Below are 22,614 nucleotides of genomic sequence, written 5' to 3'. Positions count from 1 at the left end.
GTGAGAAGAGGGTAAAAATGCAGAGTAATTTAAAAGTGTTTGAAATTAAGAGATCAACAAATTTTAAAAATCATTTATACATATAGAGTTCTATATACAAAACTTGTGGTAACCATAAAACAAAAATCTATAACTGACACACGCCCAGAAAAAGGAAAGGAATCAAAATAGAACACTAAAGACAGTCATCAGATAACATAAGCAGAGAGAAAATAAGAAAAAAAACCACAAAACAACCCAAAACAATTAACAAAATAATTACTTTAAACATAAATGGACTAAATGCTTTAATCAAAATATATAGAGTAACTGAATGGATATAAAAACAATACCCACGTACATGCTACCTACAAGAAACTCACTTCAGATTTAAAGACACACAGACTGAAAATGAAAGGATGTAAAAAAGTATTCCAGGCCAATGGAAACCTAAAGGAAGATGGGGTAGCAATACTTATATCAGACAAAATAGACTTTAAATCAAAGATTGTTACAAGAGACAAAAAAGGACATTTCATAACGATCAAGGGAGCAATCCAAAAAGAATAACAATTGTAAATATATATGCACCCAATATGAGACAATCTAATTAACTAAAGCAAGTATTAACAGATATAAAAGGAGAAATTGACAGTAACGCAATAATATTAGGGGACATTAACTCCTCACTTACATCAACAGATCATCCAGACAGAAAATCAGTATGAAAAACCAGGCCTCCAGGCCTTATATGACACATTAGACTAGATAGACTTAATGGATATATACAGAACATTCCAACCCAAAGCATCAGGATACACATCCTTTTCAAGTGCACATGGAACATTCTTCAGGGTAGATCACATGCTGGACCACAAAACAAGTCTTGGTACATTTAAGAAAATTGAAATCATATCAAGCATCTTTTCACACCATAAGGCTATGGCACTAAAAATCAACTATAAGAAAAAAACTGCAAAAAATGCAAACATGTGAAGGCTAAATGATATGCTACTAAACAACCAATGGATCACTGAACAAATCAAAGAAGAAAGTTTTAAAAACACCTGGAGACAAATGAAAACAAAAACACAACGATCCAAAATCAATGGGACACAGCAAAAGCACTTCTAAGAGGGAAGTTTACAATGACACAAGCTTACCTTGGGAAACAAGAAAAATCTCAAATAAACAACCTAACCTTACACCTAAAGGAACCAGGACAAGAAGAACAAACAAAACCCAAATGTAGTAGAAGATCAAGGCAGAAATAAGTGGTATAGAAACTAATAAAACAGAAAATGAAACTGAAAATGAAACAATGAAATTAATAAAACAGAAAACTAATAAAATGAAACAATGAAACTAATAAAACAGAAAATGAAACAGAAAATGAAACTAATAAAACAGAAAATGAAACAGAAAATGAAACTAAGAACCGGTTCTTTGAAAACATAAACAAAATTGATAAACCTTTACTCAAACTCATCAAGAAAAAGAGAGGGCACAAATCAATAAAATTAGAAATGAAAAAGAAGTTATAACCAACACCACAGAAATAAAAAGAATCTTAAGCAATTACTACAAATATGTATTTGTACAATAAAATGGACAACCTAGAAGAAATAGACAAATTCCTAGAAATGTGTAATCTCCTTGAAAACATAAACAGACAAATTACCAGTAATGAAATTGAATCAGTAATTTTAAAACTCCCACAAACAAAAGTCCAGGAACAGATGGCTCACAGGCAAATTCTACCAAACATTTAGAGAAGAGTTAACACTTATTTTTCTCAAACTATTCCAAAACCTGAGGAGGAAGAAAGGCTTCCAAACTCATGTTAGGAAGCCAGCATCACCCTGATAACAAAACCGGAGAAAGATATCACAAAAAAAGAAAATTACAGGCCAATATCACTGATGAACATAGATGCAAAAATCCTTAATAAAATTTTAGCAAACCAAATCCAATGATACATTAAAAGGATAATACACCACGGTCAAGTGGAATTTATCCCAGGGATACAAGGATGGTTCAATATCTGAAAATAAATCAATATGATGCACCATATTAAAAAATTGAATAGTAAAAAAACATATGGTTATCTCAGTTAATGCAGAAAAAGCTTTTGACAAAATTCAGCATCCATTTATGATTAAAACTTCAGAAAGTGAACTTAGAGGGAACACACCTCAACATAATACAGGCCATATATGACAAACCCACAGCTAACGTCATACTCAGTGGTGAAAACCTGAAAGCTTTTCCTCTAAGATCAGGAACAAGACAAAAACGCCCACTCTTGCCACTTTTATTCAACATAGTATTAGAAGATCTAGCCACAGCAATCAGAAAAAAGAAAGAAATAAAAGGAATCCAAATTGGAAAAGAAGAAGTAAACCTGTCACTGTTTGCAGATAACATGATAATATACATAGAAAATCCTAAAGGCATCATGAAAAAACTACTAGAGCTCATCAATGAATTCAGTAAAGTTGCAGAATACCAAATTAATATACAGAAATCTGTTGATATCTGTTGATATCAGAAAGGGAAATTAAGGAAACAATCCCATTTACAATCACATCAAAAACAAAAAAGTACCTAGAAATAAAACTACCTAAGTATGTAAAAGACCTGTGCTTGGAAAACTATGAGATACTCATGAAAGAAATAGAAGATGACACAAAGAAATGGAAAGATATATCATGTTCATGGATTGGAAAAATTAATATTGTGACAATGACCATACTATCCAAGGCAATCTACAGATTCAATGCAATCCCTATCAAAGTAACAATGAAATTTTTCACAAAACTAGAACAAATAATTTAAAAATTTGTATGAAAACACAACAGACGTCTAAATAGCCAAAACAATCTTGAGAAAGAAGAACACAGCTGGAGTTATCACACTCCCTGACTTCTGAATATGCTATAAAGCTACAGTAATCAAAAGAGCATGGTACTGGCACAAAAACAGTCACAGAGATCAATGGAACAGAATAGGAAGCCCAGAAATAAATCCACATACTTGTGGTCAATTAATCAATGATAGAGGAGGCAAGAATATTTAATGGAGAAGAGACAGTCTCTTCAATAAGTGGCGCTTGTAAAACTGGACATCTACATATAAAAGAATGAAATCAGAACTTTTTCTCACACCATATACAATAAATTCAAAACAAATTAAATAATTAAACATAAGACTACAGACCATAAAACTCCTAGAAGAAAACATAGGCAGAACACTCTTTGACATAAATAGTAGCAATAATTTTTTGCATATGTCTCCTGAGGCAATGGAAGTAAAAGCAAAAATAAACAAATAGGACCTAATTAAACTTAAAAGCATTTGCACAGCAAAGGAAATCATTGACAAAACAAAATGACAAAAAAACAAAAATATAACATACTGAATGGGAGAAAATATTTGCAAATGATATGACTGATAAGCAGTTAATATCCATAATATATAAACAGCTTGTACAATACTAAAAAAACAAACAATCTGATTAAAAAATGGGCCAAAGACCTCAATAGACATTCTTCCAAAGAAGAAATACACATGGCCAATAGGTACATGAAAAGATACTCAAAATCACTAACCTTTAGAGAAATGTAATCAAAACCAGAATGACTTCCAATACTATGTTAAATAAAAGTGGTGAGAGTGGGTGGTTTTGTCTTGTTCCTGATCTTAGAGGAAATGTCTTCAGCTTTTCACCATTGAGTATGACGTTAGCTGTGGGTTTGTCATATATGCCCTTTATTATGTTGAGGTATGTTCCCTCTAAGTTCACTTTCTGGAGAGTTTTTATCATAAATGGATGTTGAATTTTGTCAAAAGCTTTTTCTGCATTAATTGAGAGGACCATATGTTTTTTAATCTTCAATTTGTTAATATGGTGTATCACATTGATTGATTTGTGGATACTGAAAAATCCTTGCATCCCTGGAATAAATCCCACTTGATCATGGTGTGTGAACCCTTTAATGTATTGTTGGATTCAGTTTGCTAACATTTTATTAAGGATTTTTGCGTCTATGTTCATCAGTGATATTTGCCTGTAATTTTCTTGTGATATCTTAGTCTGGTTTTGGCATCAGGGTGATGGTGGCCTCATAAAATGAGTTAGGAAGTCTTCTTTCCTCTGCAGGTTTTGGAATAGTTTGAGAAGGATGAGTGTTAAGTCTTCTCTAAATGTTTGGTAGAATCACCTGTGAAGCAATCTGTTCCTGGACTTTTGTTTGTTGGGAGTTTTAAAATTACTGATTCAATTGCACTACTGGTAATTTCTTCCTGGTTCAGTCTTGGGAGACTGTACATTCCTAGGAATTTGCATATTTCTTCTAGATTGTCCATTTTAATGTCCACTTTAATAGTTGTTTGCAGTAGTTTCTTATGATCTTTTGTATTTCTCTGGCATCGGTTGTAACTTCTCCTTTTTCATTTCTGATTTTATTGATTTGGGCCCTCTTCCTTTTTTGTTGATGAGTCTGGCTAAAGTTTTATCAACGTTGATTACCTCTTCAAAGACCAGCTTTTAGCTTCATTGATGTTTTCTATATCACCTCACACCTGTCAGAATGGCTATCAGCAAAAAGAACACAAGTAACAAATGTTGGCGAGGATGTGGAATAAAGGGAACCCTTGTACATTGTTGGTAGGAATGTAAATTGGTGCAGCCACTGTGGAAAACAGTATGGCAGTTCCTCAAAAAATTAAAAATAGGGCTACCATATGATCCAGCAATTCCACTCCTGGGTATATATCCCAAGAAAAGGAAAACACTAATTTTAAATGATAACATGCCCCTCTATATTCATAGCTGCATTATTTACAATAGCCAAGATGTGGAAACAACCTAAGTGTCCATCAACAGATGAATGGATAAAGAAAATATGGCATATGTATACAATGTAATATTACTCACCCATAGAAAAGAATGAAATCTTGCCATTTGCAACAACATGGATAGAGCTGGAGTGTATTATGAAGTAAGTGAAGTAAGTCAGACAGAGAAAAACAAATACTGTGTGTTATCACTGTTACATGGAATCTAAACATAAAACAAATGAATGAAAATAACAAAACAGAAATATATGCACAGATACAGAGAAGAAACTAGTGAAGAAACTAGTGATTACCTAATCACTAAGAAACTAGTGATTACCTACCTAGAGAGAAGGGGGGAGGGGCAAGATTAAGGTAGGGGATTAAGAGATACAAACTAATATGTATAAAATAAATAAGCTACAAGAATATTGCACAACACAGGGAATATAGCCAATATATTAAAATAACTATAAATGGAGTATAATCTGTAAATATGTTTAATAACTATGTTGTACACTTGAAACCAATATGATATTGTAAATCAACTATATCGCAACTAAAAAAAAGAAAAGAAAAAAAACGGGGTGGTGGGGGTTCCCTGGCAGTCCAGTGGTTAGGATTTGGTGCTTTCACTGCCATGGCCTGGGTTCAGTCCCTGGTCAGGGAACTGAGATCCTGCAAGGCACGCAGCACAGCCAAAAACAAACAAACAAAAAGGTATCTAGAGGTAAATTCATACACCTCTCCCCCAAAAAAGATACAGACAATCAGAACTCTAAGTAGTAAGGAGATTGAATCAATAATCAAAAATCTTCCAAAAAAGAAAAGCCCTGGACCTGATGGCTTCACTGGCAAATTATACCAAACATTTAAAGAAGAACACTAATCCTTCTCAAACTTTTCCAAATAATTGAAGAGGAGGAAACACATCCTAATTCATTCTGTGAGGCCAAAATAACTCTGATACTAAAGCAAGACAAACACTATAAGAAAACTACAGATCAATAACCTTTACAAACATTGGTGCAAAAATCCTCAAGAAAATACTAGTGAACAGAATTTAGCATATATTGGAAGAACTTTACCCCATGACCAATTGGGATTTATTCCTGGAATTCAAGGATGCTTCAACAAACAAAAATCAACCAATATGCCACATCAACAAAATGAAAGAAAAAACACATGAACATCTGAATGATGCAGAAAAGTCATTTAGCAAAATTCAACAGCCTTTCATGATTAAAACCCTGAACAAAATAGGAATAGAAAGAAAGTACCTCCACATAATAAAAGCTATACATGAAAAACCCACAGCCATCGTAATTCTTAATGGTGAAAAACTGAAAGCATTTCCTCTAAGATCAGGAACAAGGCCAGGATGCCCACTTTCACCACGTCTATTCAACATAGTACTGGAAGTTTTAGCCAGAGCAATTAGGCGAGAAAAAGAAATTAAAGGCTTCTAAATTGGAAAGGAAGAACTAAAATTATCTTTGTTTGCAATTAATATGATCTTATATCTAGAAAACCCTAAGATTCCACATCAAAAAAGTTAGAACTAATAAATGAATTCAGCAAAGTGGCAGGATATAAAGTCAACACACAAAAATCAGTTGCATTTCTATGCACAAGCAGTGAGCAATTTGAAAAAGAAAAAAATTTTAAACCCATTTACAATAGCATCAAAAAGAATAAAATACTTAGGGATTAGTTTAACTACAAAAGTGAAAGATTTGCAAAATGAAAACTACAAAACATTGCTAAAAGAAATAAAAGAAGACATAAATAAATGGAAATACATCCCAGTTTCATGGATTGAAAGACTTAATATTGTTAAAATGTCACTATTACCCAAAGTTATCCACAGATTCAATGTAATACTTATCAATATCCCAAAGATATTTTTGCAAAAATAGAAAAAAACCTAGCCTAAAATTCATATGGAATTTCAAGGGACCTCAGACAGCCCCAAAAAATCTTGAAAAAAACAAAACTGGAGGGCTCACACTTCTTGGTTTCAAAACCTATTACAAAGCTACAGTAATCAAAACAATATAGTATTGGCATAAAGACAGACATATAGAGCAATGGAGTGGATTACAGAGACCAGAAATAAATACATATACAATCAAATGATTTTTGACAAGAATACCAAGACCATTTAATGGGTAAAGGGTAGTCTTTCCAACAAATGGTGCTGTTGAAAATGGATATACACATACAAAAGAATGACATTTGATCCTTACCTAACACCATATACAGAATTGACTCAAAATGGATCAAGAACATAAATATAAGACCTAAAACAACAAAACTCTTAGAAGAAAACACAAGACAAAATACCAGATATTTGATATTTGATATTTGATTTGGTAATGACTTCTTAGAGAACAACGAGTACTGACAATGATGTGGTGAAATTGGCACCCCTGTGCACTGTCAGTGGGAATTTAAAATGGTACAGCTACAATGGAAAAAAGTGTGGAGGTTCCTCAATAAATTAAAAGTAGAATTACCATATTACCTAGAAATTCCACCTCTGGGTATATACTAAAAACAAAGTAGGGTCTTGAAGAGATATTTGTACACTCACATTCCTAGCAGCATTATTCATATTATTTAAAACATGGATGTAACTCAAGTGCCCTTTAAATGAGGAATGAATAAGCAAGATGTGGTATATACTTACAATGGAATATTTCGTTGCTTTATTCTAAAAACTTCCTTTTTAGGAAGGAAATTCTGTAATATGCTGCAACATAGACAAACCTTGAATACATTATGTTAAGTGAAATAAACCAGTAACAAAAAATGCTGACAGGATTTCTTCAAGCTGAAAGGAAATGACGGTAATTACTAACATGAGAACATATGAAAATATAAAACATTCTGGTAAAGGTATGTATATAGACAAATTCAGAATACTATAATATTGTAATACAGTGTTGTGTTAATCACTTTAGTATAAAGGTTAAAGGACAAAATTATTAAAAATGACAATAATATTAATTTGTAAAAATATACAAAGAGGTAAATTTTGACATGAAAAACATAAAATGTGGGGTCGGGGAGTAAAAGGGTAGCATTTTGGTATGCAATTGAAGTTAAGTTGTCATCAACTTAAAATAAACTGTTACATCTATGTATTATGTAAGGTTCATGGTAACCACATAGCAAAAACCTACAATAGATACATAACAGTTGAAGAGAGAAGAATCAAAGCTTATATTACAGGAAATCATCAATTCACAAAGAAAGCAAGAGAGGAAGAAAGAACAATGGAACTACAAAAGAGTCAGAAAAATATTAATAAGATGGCATTAGTAAGTCCTTACCCATCAACAGTTATTTTAAATATAAATGGATTAAATTCTCCTGTCAAAAGACAGAGGAGCTGGATTTTTTTTTAAAAAAGATCCAACTAAATGCTCCCTACAGAAAACTCACTTCAGATTCAAAGACACATACAGATTGAAAGTGAAGGGAAAAAAAAATATTTCCTGAAAATGCAAACAACATGAGACCATGGATAGCTATACGTATATCAGACAAACGACTTTACTTAATTCTTTTAACATTTTTATTGGAGTATAATTGCTTTATAATGATGTGGTAGTTTCTGCTGTATAACAAAGTGAATCAGCTATACATATACATACATCCCCATATCTCCACCCTCTTGCATCTCCCTCCCACCCTCCCTATTCCACCCCTCTAGATGGACACAAAGCACCGAGCTGATCTCTCTGTGTTATGTGCCTTCTTCCCACTAGCTATCTATTTTACATTTGGTAGTGTATATATGTCCATGCCACTCTCTCACTTCTTCCCAGCTTACCCTTCCCCCTCCCCATGTCCTCAAGTCCATTCTCTATGTCTGCATCTTTGACAAAGAGACTTTAACTCAAACACTGTAACAAGAGACAAAGAAGATCATTACATAATGATAAAGGGGTTGATTCACCAAGAGAATATAACAATCGTAAATTCATATGCACCCAACATTGGAGCACCCAAATATATTAACAGTGAAGAAGGCAGAAATAGACAACAATACAATAATAGTAGAAGACTTTACTATCCCACTTTTAACAATGAACAGACCATATAGACAGAAAATCAATAAGGAAACACTGGACTCAAACTATACCTCAGGCCAAATGGACCTAACAGACATATGCAGAATATTCCATCCAAGAGCAGTGGAATACATATTCTTCTCCAGTGCACATGGAACATTCTCCAGGATAGATCATATGCTAGCTCACAAAACAATTCTCAGCAAGCTTAAGAAAACTGAATTGATACCAAACAACTTTTCAAAACATGACGGTATGAAACTAGAAATCAATTAACAGTAGAAAAACTGAAAAACTCAGAAATATGTGGAAATTAAACAGCACACTCTTCAACAACCAGTGGGTCAAAGAAGAAATCAAAACAGAAATAAAATATCTTAAAACAAATGAAAATGGAAACACAACACACTAAAACTTATGGGAAGCAGCAAAAGCAGTTCTAACAGAAGTTTGTAACAATATATGACTATGTTAAGAAAAAATAAATATCTCAAATAAACAACCTAACTTCACACATCAAAAAATTTACAGAAAAGAACAAACTACACCAAAAGTTAGCAGAGGAAAGGAAACAACAAAAATCAGAGCAGAATCAAATGAAATAGAGACCAGAAAAACAATAGAAAAAAATTGAACAGCACATTAAAAGGATCATACACCATGATCAAGTGGAATTTATCCCTGTGCTGCAAGGATGGTTCAACATATGCAAATCAATAAATGTGATACACCACACTAATAAAATGAAAGATAAAAATAATATAATCATCGCAATAGACGGGGAAAGAACATTTGATGAAACAAAATATCCTTTCATGATAAAAAAAAAAACTCTTCACAAATTGAGTATAGAATACGGGTCATATTCAACAATCCTACAGCTAAAATCACACTCAAGAGTGGAAGGGTGAAAGCTTTTCCTCTAAGATCAGAAACAAGAAAACAAGACAAGGGTACCCAGAGTGGCACCACACATATTCAACATGATACCAGAAGTCCCAACCAGAGAAGTCAGGCAAAAATAAGAAATAAAAGGCATGCAAATCAGAAAGAAAGGAGTAAATCTGTTTGCAGATTTATGATCTCATAGATAAAAAATCCTGAAGACTCCATCAAGAACTGTTAGCACTAATTTTTAAAATTCAGTAAAGTTCCAGGATACAAAAATCAACATCCAGATATCAATTGCATTTCTATACACTAGCAACCAAATATCTGAAAAAGAAATAGAGAAAACAATCTTATTTATAATAGCATCCAAAATAATTAAATACTTAGGAACAAATTTAACCAAGGAGGCAAAAGATCTGTACACTGCAACTATACGACTTTGATGAAAGAATTTGACAGACACAAATAAATGGAAAGATACCCCATGTTCATGGATCAGAAGAATTAACATTGTTAAAATATCCACATTACCCAAGGCCATCTACAGATTCAACGTCATTCCTATCAAAATTCCAAGGGCATTTTTCACAGAAATAGAAAAAACAATCCTAAAATTCAAATGGAACCACAAAGACCACGAAAACCCAAAGCAATCTTGACAAAGAATAAACAAAGCTGGAGTTACCACACTTCCTGTTTTCAAACCTTATTACAAAGTTATAGTAATCAAAAGAGTATGGCATAAAAACAGACACATAAAACAATGGAACAGAGTAGACAGCCCGGAAATAAACCCACACATATACAGTCAATTATTGTTTGACAAGGGAGCCAAACATACTCACTGGGGAAAGGATAGTCTCTTCAAATAATGGTGTTAGGAAAACTGGATATCACGTGTAGAAGCTGGACTCTTAACTTACACCACTCACAAAAATTACCTCAAAATAGATTAAAGACATAAACATAAGACCTGAAACTGTAAAACTCCTAGAAGAGAACATAGGGTAGAAGCTCCTTGACATTTGTCTTAGTGATATGACATCAAAAGCACAAACAACAAAACAAAAATTAAAAAATGGGACTACATCAAACTAAAAACCTTCTGTACAGCAAAGAAACAATTCACAAAATGAAAAGGCAACATATGGAATGAGAGTAATATTTGTACACAAACTAATAAGGGGTTAATATCCAAAATACATAAGAAATTCATTTAACCCAACAGCAAAAAACCAAGCAATTCAATTTAAAAATGGACAGAAGATCTAAATAGACAGTTTTCCGAAGAACACATATAAATGACCAACAGGTGTATGAAAAGATGCTCAACATCAATAATCATTAATGAAACACAAATCAAAACCACAATAAGATATCACTTCAAACGTATTAGAATGGCTATCATAAAAAAGAAAAGATAAAAGTGGAGGAAAAGGAATGCTTGTACACTGTTGGTGGGAATGTAAATTGGTACAGCCATTATGCAAAACAGTATGCTCAAAAAATTAAAAAGAGAACTACCATATGATCCAGCAATCCCACTTCTGGATATATAGCCAAAGGAAATGGAATAAAATTACTATCTCAAAGAAATATCTGCACTCCCATATTCACTGAAGCATTATTCACAATAGCCAAGATATGGAAACAACCTTAGTGTCCATCAACAGAAGAATGGTTAAAGAAGATGTGACAAATATATCTATATATATAGATATACACACAATGGAATATTATTTAGCCAAGAAAAAGAATGAAATCTTGCCTTTTGAGCAACATGGATTGACCATGAGGGCATTATGCTAAGTGAAATAAATCAGAAAGACAAATACTGTGTGCTATCACTTATACATGGAATGTAAAAAAGCTGAAACTCACAGAAAGAGAGTAGGATGGTAGTTGCCAAGGTCTAGGAATTGGGGGAAATGGGGAGATGTTGATCAAATGGTGGAAACTTCCAGTTATAAGATGAATAAGTTCTGGTCATCTAACGTACAGCATGGTGACTACAGTTAACTATACTGTATCATATACTTCAAAGTTGCTAAGAGAGTAGATCTCAAATGGCTTAACCACACACACACAAAGTAACTGTGTGAAGGAATGGAAAAGTTAACTAACCATACTGTGGAAATCATTTTGCAATTATGTATGTGTAGCAACTCATCGCATTGTATACCTTAAACTCACTCAATGTTATATGTTAATTATTTCTCAATGAAGATGGAAAACAAAACAAAACTGCAGTCCACCATTGTTCGCTTAGTTGATCAGACTGGCATCCCAACACAGTCTATTGGAGGAAGCCTCCCTCACTCACTTTTGGGAGAAGCCTCTGCCTTGTATGTTAACTAGTTATTCTAGTCACTCCTAGGGTCACCAGCCTAAAAAGCAGGTATGTTGATCTCAGACAAAAAGAGACTGATGAGATGAATCTGTCCTGGCTAAGGTGCCAACTAGTGAATTATAGCCTTTTCAGACCTATACTATAGCACCTTTAAGTTACAGAAGGAGCTGAGAAGGACCTTAAGGACAACTCCTTCAAGATCCTATAACAATTTAAGTTGGAATACAGCATATGGTAGACACAGCACAAAGTGGCAGCAGCCAAAGTGCAAATGCACCAAGAACTAACAGTGCCATCTTAGGCAGAACTTGCTGTGTGGTAAAATCAGTTAGAAAGCCAAGAGCAGCCCAGAGGTGGCCCCTCCATTGAACACTTGAGTCATTCTGCTCACTGTGCCAACTGTTCTAAAATTATGTCCAGGATTTAATTTACGGAGGTGACCAAGTGATGATACAGAGAGGCCAATGCCTCTGAAACTCATTAGTTACATTTCCTGAAAGAAGGGGACATGCAACACCACACAGGGCTAGTGGGTAAGTACCAGATTTGGTCAGGAGGCAGAAGCAGGAACAAGGAGAAAGCCTATGCCAGAGCGTTTATTGGAATTTTGACAGAAAATGTAAGGGAGGGCAGAGTAAACAATTTAGGATTGCTTAGTTTGAATAATTCTGGTGGGTTTTAGGCTATAGGTGTGGTCCCTAGTTGCCTGGTACCTGACCCTGGGACATTTTAGGTCAGGGGAAATATTTGCTTAGTGTGTAAGTTAGATAAATGGGGTAATTGAGGCTCTAGACCCCAGACTGGTTGGTTGATTTGCATATGAAAGACAAGCTCCCAGAGAGCCCTTTGCTAGCCCAGTGTGGGGCAGTCTCTCCCTGGCCAGACAGCTTCTTAAGATGTCAAAACATCACAAAATACAGAAAATGAAAACTTGATTAATACACTGCTGCTGCTCTACATGGCCGTTTGTCCACCAGGCTCACTCATCTCAAGACCCATATGCCAGGACCACACAAATGCTGAAGGAGTGTGAACCTGCCTAGGTACAGACACCCTGAACCCATCTGCACGAAGAGGGGCCAGAAATCATCAACATTTATGGGGATTCTTTGGCCCTAGAGAATGGACCAACTCTAAAAATAGAGTTACCATGTGATCTTGCAATCCCACTCCTGGGCATATATCCAGAGAAAAGTCTCATTTGAAAAGATACATGCACTCCAATGTTCATAGTAGCACTATTAACAATACCAAGACATGGAAACAACGTAAGTGTCCATCAACAGATGAATGGATAAAGGAGATGTGCTATTTATATGCAATGGAATATTACTCAGTCATAAAAAGAGAATGAAATAATGCCATTTGCAGCAACATGGATGGACTGAGAGATTATCATACTAAGTGAAGTAAGTCAAACAGAGAAAGATAAATATCATTTGATATCACTTATATGTGGAATCTAAAAAAAAAGATACAAATGAACTTATTTATGAAACAGAAATAGATCCACAGACATAGAAAACAAACTTATGGAACCAAAAGGGAAAGGAGGGGAGGGATAAATTAGGAGTTCAGAATTAACATATACACACTACCATATATATAATAGATAATCAACAAGGACCTACCATATAGCACAGGGAACTATACTCAATATTTTGTAATAACCTGTAAGGGAAAAGAATCTGAAAAGAATCACTTTGCTGTACACCTGAAACTAACACAACATTGTAAATCAACTATACTTCAATACAAAAAATACAATGCTTCCTTTGGAATTTTCCTGAAGGTCAATGACCAGCGGGTATCTTTACTGTGCATTGGCAGGAGGTTATCTTTACCCATGAACTGATTATTTTGCTATCGATGAATAGAAAATTTAGTCCATACATAACAATTTTTTAAAAAGAGACAATTTATTTTTTAAATATTTATTTGTTTGTTTGTTTGTTTGTTTGGCTGTGTCAGGTCTTAGTTGCTGTGTGCAGGATCTTCGTTGCGGCATGCGGGATCTTTAGTTGTGGCATGCGAGAATCTTTTAGTTTCGGCATGTGGGATCTAGTTCCTTGACCAGAGATCGAACCTGGGCCCCCTGCATTGGGAGCATAGAGTCTTAACCACTGGACCACCAGGGAAGTCCCAAGACAATTTATTTAAGAAACTGACAATTCGTCCTTATCGTTTTGAGTGCAATTTGAATCCACCCTCACTTCTAAATTCCACTGCCACTTACTTATTGTGAGTCACTTCACCAACCAGAACAATTACTGTGATCCCCAATTCCACTCTTTCAATCTTGCAGTAGTGCCTCTGCTCAGCTTCTAAAACTGCCATTTTCTTGTTTAAAACCTTGCCTGGGAAACTGTCCAGCTACAGATTGTAATGGTGACCACCTGAACCTGAATCTCTTCAACCTTCCAAAACAGAAGATCGACAATGACAAGTAAAACAACACAAATAAAGAACACTAATAAAATTACTACTGGCCATGCTTTAGATATACTAGGGTACAGAGAATACCACGAACTTCTAATTATTTACAAGTAGAGAAATGAAAAACAAATTTCAACAGGCTCTCATTGAGACAGGCCTGGGACCTGGGACCTTTTGCTGCAGTGCTGCAATGCTTGCACCTGGACAAACCTCTCCTCAAGCAAAAAAATACAAAGAAACTATAAGGGGCTAAAGATAACTGCATGCATGCGCAGTTGGGACAAATTATGTATAAAAGATACAAAAAGAACAAAAAACCTCCCTACTGTCATTTCTGAAGACCTAGGAGCAAAAAAACAGGGTGTCCGGAGCAAAAGCAGGGTACTGAGCACGCCCCCTGCACTCAACACCACCAGAGGGGTGGACAAAACACTTAAGCCACCCCTCTGGCCTGACCCCTGGACACCCCCTACGCTCACCCCATATAAAGAACCAGCTCACTTCCCCCCCACCAAGGGAGTAAGTGAGCAAGGGAACCGGTAACTTGTTCTGGCTCCCCACTGCTGCAGCAGGGGCCCCAATAAAGCCTTGCCTGAATTTCTTGTCTGGCCTCTAGTCAATTTCTGTTTATTGAGGAAGGCCAAGAACCCTGGTCGGTATCATCATGGCTGGTAAAAGTCTACAGGCATGAAGAATGAGGGAAGGCGAACTTAAGAGATTCTGTGAAAAAGAAGAGTGGAACAGAAGATGCAGATAAAGATAGACAAAATCACTTCCAGAAAGTGAGATTACAAGAGTAAGTGTCAAAATGTTAAACACAAGTTGAAGAATTGTCAATTTCTGGCATCAGCTATAAGAATTGGGCTTGAAAGTAAGCAGAACTCTAGGTATTAGCCTTTGGGAAGCATTGCTTCTCGGGGGAGAATCTGCCAAATGGAGAAGTGGTGGCAGTGAAAAGAAAGAAGGAAGAAAAAGGAAGAAGTAAAAGTTAAGGATCCTACAGAAACCAAAGACAAACATGTCACACCACCTCTCCTCTCTTTCTGCCACCATCCCAACCATTACCAACATAATCAAAAATTTTAAATGCATTTTAAAATACTGGTAAAAGAGGGCACTCTTACGCCAGGAAAATTATCAACAAAAGGCCTAGGATTGAAAAAAAATTAACTCAATTCAACATAAAGTACTACAAAAAGTAAACAGAAAATTCAAATTAAAATATTTCCTGTGACAGATATTCTTTCCAAAAATTAGTAAGGGAGCAGAAGAATACTGTAACAAACTTCTAAATTGAATTAAATATTCATAAACAAGCAATTAGTTTTAAAACAATAAGTTTTTTAACATTGAATGCATGCATTGAATCAGCAATTTTAAAAACTAATGACAAAACAGGACAAAACACACAAAAAATTCAATGAAAGTCAATCAAGTTCAGAAAAGGAATTGAAGAAAAAGACAAAGTCCACCAGGGAAGGAAGAACAAATTAGAGGGTGCCCAAGAGAGTACAGATTGGAATAAAATTTTAATAAGGGACTTTGAGGAAAGGCAGGAAGACAACCAAGAGAGTACATTTGAGATTTTTTTAAAAGAGTAAAAATGTTTAAGGAGAAAGTGGATGAAATGCCAGGCAGGCAAGAAAAAAAAATCTGATCTTTATATAATTAGAGTTACTAGAAATGAAAAAGAAACACAACAGAAATAAATATTGATATTTAAATCTGTAAGGCAAGAAAACTACCTGGAAATAAAAGATAACTTAAATTGACATGTTGAGAGGGCCTACCTTGTACCCGGGAAAATGACTCAAAAACAAATCACTTTGAGAAACATGTTAGTAAAACGACTCTAAGGAAAAAAATCATCAGGTCCTCTAAACAAAATAATCAAATGACCTATAATGAGAAGAATATTAGTCTAGCACCAGCCTCTCAAGAGCAGCATACAATGCAAAGCAACAGTGGAACAGCATTTTCAAAATATTCCATAGAACAAAAGTTACCCAAGGTTTTTATATTCAGCCAAGCTGCCTTTAACGTATCGAGTCTATAAGTAAACAGTTTCGACTGTGCAAGAACCCAGGGACTATTGTGCAGGTGAGTCATTCATGAGGAATCTACAATAGGATGAGCTCATGTCAACAGCACACACTGAGGAAACCTTGGTAAATGATTGCTGGTGATTATTTAACATATTTAATTGTAAATCAAATACTAACACAAGAGTAGGGTAATGGGTGAGAGAATTGTGTTTAATTGTTACATGTTCCGAGTATGTGGAAAGAATTCCATTAAAAATGGGAGGAGAAGAGAGGGAGAAGAGTGAAATTTGAAAAAGGTAACTGACTGTTGTATATATGAGTGTCAGTGAGTACCATTTAAAACTGACAGACTAGATAGCAAAAGCTTTTTAAGAAAAAGGAAAATTAAGGGCACTGTAACAGGTATACATATAAAGAGTACTTAGAACAAAACAGAATCTAAAAACCTAATAAAATAATAAAAGGATATTTTGTTATATTTATTGTAAATAAAACATATCAATTATAGCATAAAATAATATGTCAGAATTGAAACAAAATGTACTTGTAACATTAAAAGTACATGGGCAAGGAAAAAAAAAAAAAGAATGCACCAACTTGATCGACCAGGGTCAAGGCACAAATACCAAGGCCCACAGCCTCTGAATGCCCCACTCAAAATTCTCATAGAGTCTCCCATACACGTACGCACTGATGCCTGAATATTCTTACTTCACACACACACACACACACACACACACACACACACACACACACCAGTGATAAATGCTGATGAATGCTTAATAAAATGCTTTCCAAGGGCAGGTAGGAAAGCTTTGATTTACGGAGCTTCACAACTTACCTGGTGTAACTATTCTCAGCATGACTAATTTCAACCTGACGTCACAGAGCTGGGAAGAGATATGCACCATTGACTATACCAAGCTAGTACGAGCCAGTTCCAGCGCACCCCATCCCCTTTCATGTGAATATGTGCACACAGTCTGACTGCACCCTGAGTAACACCCTGAACTCTCACCCCAAATATACAAACAAAACCACACTACATATCTCCAGAACATATCTCAGAACATACAATCTTTCATATACACTAAACACACCCATACAACTGCTACCTGAAACCTGAATGTACATACAAAACACCTCTCACTACCTGATTTTTACACAAAACCACTCACCTTGAATGTGCTCAAATACCAACATATGCAACCAACACACTACCTGTATATTCACAACAAATAACCTGTAGACACATAGGCTCTCAAAAAACACCAAGTATACAGTTGTTTCATGAACCACCAAAAAAATACCCACACACAATCCCACAGTCCCAAAATACATATACTCCACAATTCCTGAACACACAACCTACACAGCCTCTCTGTTTCCAAATACATACACTGAACCTCTCCCATATCTCAGAATACACACCCCGTAAGCCCCATGAACCTAAAGACACACACACAGGCACAAAACAACCAAACTTACCAAATATATAGAGGACCATCCCACGAACATTGAAAATACACATATAAGCAACTCCACCAAGTTCTTCAACCAGTACATTCCAGAAGTGACACAAAGAGGATCCCTGAATACTTTAATACACACACAAAGCCCTTATGCACACTCTCATAAACTAACCATGAACATACACCCCTCATGCTCAGATACATACAAGACACGAAAACACCAACAATCCCTCAACTGTAGCTACTATACACACATGACCCCCACACACTCATGGACACACACACCAGCAAATATTCCCAATCTCTAAATATATATATCGCCCCAAACACTATACATCATCCTTACATTTCCAGAATCCAACATTACCACCACAATCCCCAAACATTTCCAAACACAAAAATCCCAGCATTCCGGGAAACCACTGTGACCATTTCTGACAACCTCAAACCCTATGAATTCACCCATGCCCTGATGGATATACACACAAACCAGTACACACTCCTAAGACACATGGACACATCTCCAGCATATCATATATAAATACACATAAAACCCCTTCCAAGTCCCAAATTACACATCTTAAACCTCCATACCCCTAAATACTTACTTAGAACCATATCATATACTTCCAGTACAAATAAATTCTCCCATTCTCCTGTATACACATAACTCCATTACTATATCAACACAAAAATACTCACTTCCAGATACAAATAACCCCCAATGAAAAATGTAAACACATACTCTAGAAAATATTCATCTAATCTGCTACGCTCTTTGAATACACACACAAACTCAACATACATGTTTCTCACCACAAGCCCCAAATATACCCCCAATTACTCACCATACTACACATATGGAAATATACCAACCTATAACCAAAAATAAACATAAGGCTTCACACTATCTGCATATACATAATCCCACACTCCCAAATACTCACACTGAAATAACACCACCTGCTTCCAGAACACAGATTCATATAAACCCCACACCAAACAACACATTCATATGCACATATACATTATACCACCAGTCCCATAAAATAGTCTTAAACCTGCCCTCACACACCCCAAAACACACAATTCCTGAAAACCACCAAAAGAAACGCACATAATACAGCATGCCCTAAATATACAAATGATCCCTCTACATTTCAAAAATAGGCAAAACACATGACCCTACACCAAAAATAATAAACACAAGTACTTTTTCCAACTTTTCCACTATGTACATGCAGCTAACCCTTCAAAACCCACCATCAGACACGCATTTCTAACATGCTGGGAGAAAACACACAAATAAACGCACATTCCCAAAGTCTTACACTACAAATACATAACCCAAACAACTTGACTACATCTGAATTACATCTCAAACCCTCTACATAAACTCAAATACATGCACTCTCACAACAACACACTCATGTCTTCCACTTAATCCCAAATATCCACACAGACATCACCAACCCACAAATGCAAATACACTACTCAGATTCTCACCAACTCCATAAATACACAAATAAACCTCACGCCAGGAATTCATGGAAACACATTCCCAATAGACTCCCAAATAATGATATACATAAAACCACCCACTGCCCATGAGGTCCTACAATCCCTGGAAGATCTACAAATACGCATATACAACATGACACTTCCAGATACACATAAACACCCACAACTCCCCAACTGCCAAAAACAAGGATGTAACTTCTTAATATCCTTAAATACAGACACTGAACTCCAACAAGCCACAAACGCACATATATGTAATTCACACTACAAACACACCCACACAGTACTTTCACAACCCCAGAATACAAACATAAACTACCTTAAGCCCCATACGCACTTGCAGTGGTGTGTCATCAAGCAAAGCCTTAATAACCTGAATCAGCACTCCCTAAAGAAATGTGGAGATATATACCATATAATTAATTTTAAAGATATAATGGATGTGTGCACATAATTTACAAATAACTTAAAATGTACACTATTCTTCACTGTAAATTCTATATACCGAATTGATTCTTACCTAATCCTTTTGTTGATTTTTGCTGAACTTTTGCATCACCAGCCAAACTATGCTTGCAATTCCGTCATGATCTGAGAGTATCAGACTACGAATAAATGCTTATTGTTAGATTCAGGAAACTTACTGCTCTCATTGACAAAAGAGTACAGTTTGAACATAAGTGTTGATTGATATTTTTATGGTAAAAAGTTACTAGTGAAGCTGTGAGGATGTTCGCTAGATCTTCACTCATATTCCATTGACCTGAGCTGCACCTTTGGAACCAGATGAGGGTTTTCAACTCGCAAGAACTCCCTCTAGCTTTTGTACTCTTCAGAACGCGCAGACTAGAACGGCACCTGTTTAATAGCTCGCACACACTATTTCCCCCCCACTGTAGGCCCCGCAATCACTGAACCCTTCATGCAGCCGGCTCCCCAGTGGAGCCAATAACCCTGGGGTAAACCCCTCAAGGGAATCGAGCTCTATGGGGGCATGAACCCACATTGTGGGGAGTCTCCTTACATGGACAAGGGCACAAATAACCCACAGGGTGAACACCAGCGCAGAGCGGTGACACCTGAGGGGTGAAAAGTCCCCGTACCCCTTACCTCAGGGTTCCTGGAATTGACTCTCGAGGCCGCCATGACAGGCCCCGCCCCCGCCGGACGGCCGTTTGGGCCCCAACCTCCGCGCTTGCGCATGCGCTCCTGTCTTCCGGAGCCGACTGCCCCAACGACGCCGGGAGCCATTGGAGGACGGCGGTCCGCGTGCCCGAGAGCCCCGCCCCAGTGGGCGTGCGCAGGCGTGCAGGCGAGGGGCGCGCGGGGATCTGTTCCAGGAGGTCTCTGCAGGAGAGGAGAGAAATGCAGGGTCGGGCACGCTACGGAGCATCTCTGGAGATGCTCCTCGCCGGGAACCTTCGTGACGGTCTCTTCTTAAAACCAGCTCTTGTGAGATGTGCACTCGTGATTTTTATACTGCACACGTGAAACCCATGCACTTAGCTACAAAGAGTTCTGGAGAGCTCCGCTCTAAGCACAGTAGCCTCAAATTGGGGCAAGTGCTTTCATGCCCTTTGGACTGCAGTTCCTTGGTTCTTCTTTATGCCTTTCAAAAAACAGTAGGTCCTTTTTCCTAGCAAGCCTGAAGTTTCCGTTAAAGAACAATTCTAGCAAAGAATTCAGACCTGGGAAACACTCTTAAGATACTGTCTCCTGACTCCATTCCTAGAGTTTTTCTAAAGGCATTTACTCTACTAGAATATTTTTTCTCAGTGTATTTAATACATGGAGGTTTTTCAATAAATGTTGATTCACAGGTGTTTCCTTTGTACGGTTTTTTTTTTTTTTTTTAAATAACTTTGAGAGAGAGTGGACAATCTGGGCCAATTTCAACACAGCAGGTAGTATGGGAACAATTTTCCTTTCCCTCCCTCCTTTTTTGTAATATCTTGCAGACTTTCAGTTGGCATTAAAAACAACAACAACAACAAAAATAGTAGCGGGATCAACTTACTGACCTAACTTTGTAATACTTCCCAAAGAAACTTCAATCATCAGATCCTCTTTCTGGTCAATTGCAAGATTAGAGCATTTCTCACTCAACAGGATGCCTCTGAAGACCCCTCACGTCTAACAGCACTAAGCGCCTCCAAGTGCACAGACTTGAAAACTCCACAAGACACAAACATGGTATCTCTTCGTTTCTTTAATGTTTCGTGATTGAGTGGAAGATGAACTGTCTTCTGAGGCTTGTGATGCATGTCCAGAGTTGTTTTTTCTCAGTAGTCAATGCCTGCCCGCAGCCTCTGTGCAGGAGTAGTCAGAGACCATGATCCAAAGGACTTTTAGATACTCCCTTCTGTGACTGCTCTTCCCAAATTACATTTGGGCTAATTTGATTATCTCTGTCTCTGAGGTGTAGGATTTTGAAGTATTACAAAAGTGATCGCAGAATTGGGACTGGCTAATTTTTGCACAGTGCAATTTTTGTATCAGTGGCCTTGAGAAGAGTCCTTCAAATACTGTATCAGAATTATGAGTGAGAATCTTGTAAATAATTGGTTGAATGACTGAACAAAGGGAGAAAGCAACAAGGAAGCCTGCCTTTCTCGAGTGCCTGGGTACAATATTTTGCCTCACCATCCCTCTAGTGTGAAGTTATTGGTTGACAATCATTTAAGTTTTCCTTCATTATGAAAGCTCCAGTACTGACCGATATTCCCAAATTGTTTATTTTTTTCAGTCCCCAACAGGAGTTTCTTTAGATATAAAGTTCACCATGATGTTGCTTGAAATATTCTCACCTTATCTTCTCATCTTCTTTTGAGTCAATTTTTCCTGACAAGGGGCAAGGAACTTCTTAAGCACCAACAGGAGTCTTTTTCACACTGTGGAACAGTCCTTCTAAACCTCTGTTTCCTTCCAACAGCCCACAATCAGTAGGAGTTGTACTGCTGCTATAGCAGTGAGTGAATCTCGTCTCCCAAGAGATTTGG

General features: G+C 36.4%; 1 protein-coding gene across 8 annotated transcripts in view; it reads right to left on the bottom strand.

Annotated features, from left to right (window-relative positions):
* Nucleotides 1–20,800, bottom strand: part of LOC309664484 (uncharacterized protein) — a 104,035-nt gene extending 83,235 nt beyond the window's left edge. For 6 of the 8 annotated variants that reach the window (XR_014265802.1, XR_014265803.1, XR_014265804.1 and 3 more), the window contains exons 1-2: nucleotides 20,726–20,800; nucleotides 20,136–20,220 (exon numbers count right to left, since the gene is read on the bottom strand). Coding sequence is in view for 1 of the 8 variants with exons in the window: in XM_082470005.1 (XP_082326131.1) it covers nucleotides 20,726–20,761 (36 nt within the window). In the remaining 7 variants the exon portion in view is untranslated. The remainder of the gene's footprint in view (nucleotides 1–20,135; nucleotides 20,221–20,725) is intronic. The other 2 variants (XR_014265808.1, XM_082470005.1) reach the window with 2 other exon arrangements.
* Nucleotides 20,801–22,614: the final 1,814 nt, after the last annotated feature.

Source organism: Balaenoptera physalus, assembly GCF_965194825.1.
Source record: "Balaenoptera physalus genome assembly, chromosome: 7".
Classification (NCBI taxonomy): domain Eukaryota; kingdom Metazoa; phylum Chordata; class Mammalia; order Artiodactyla; family Balaenopteridae; genus Balaenoptera; species Balaenoptera physalus.
This window is presented reverse-complemented; position numbering and strand designations above follow the sequence as displayed.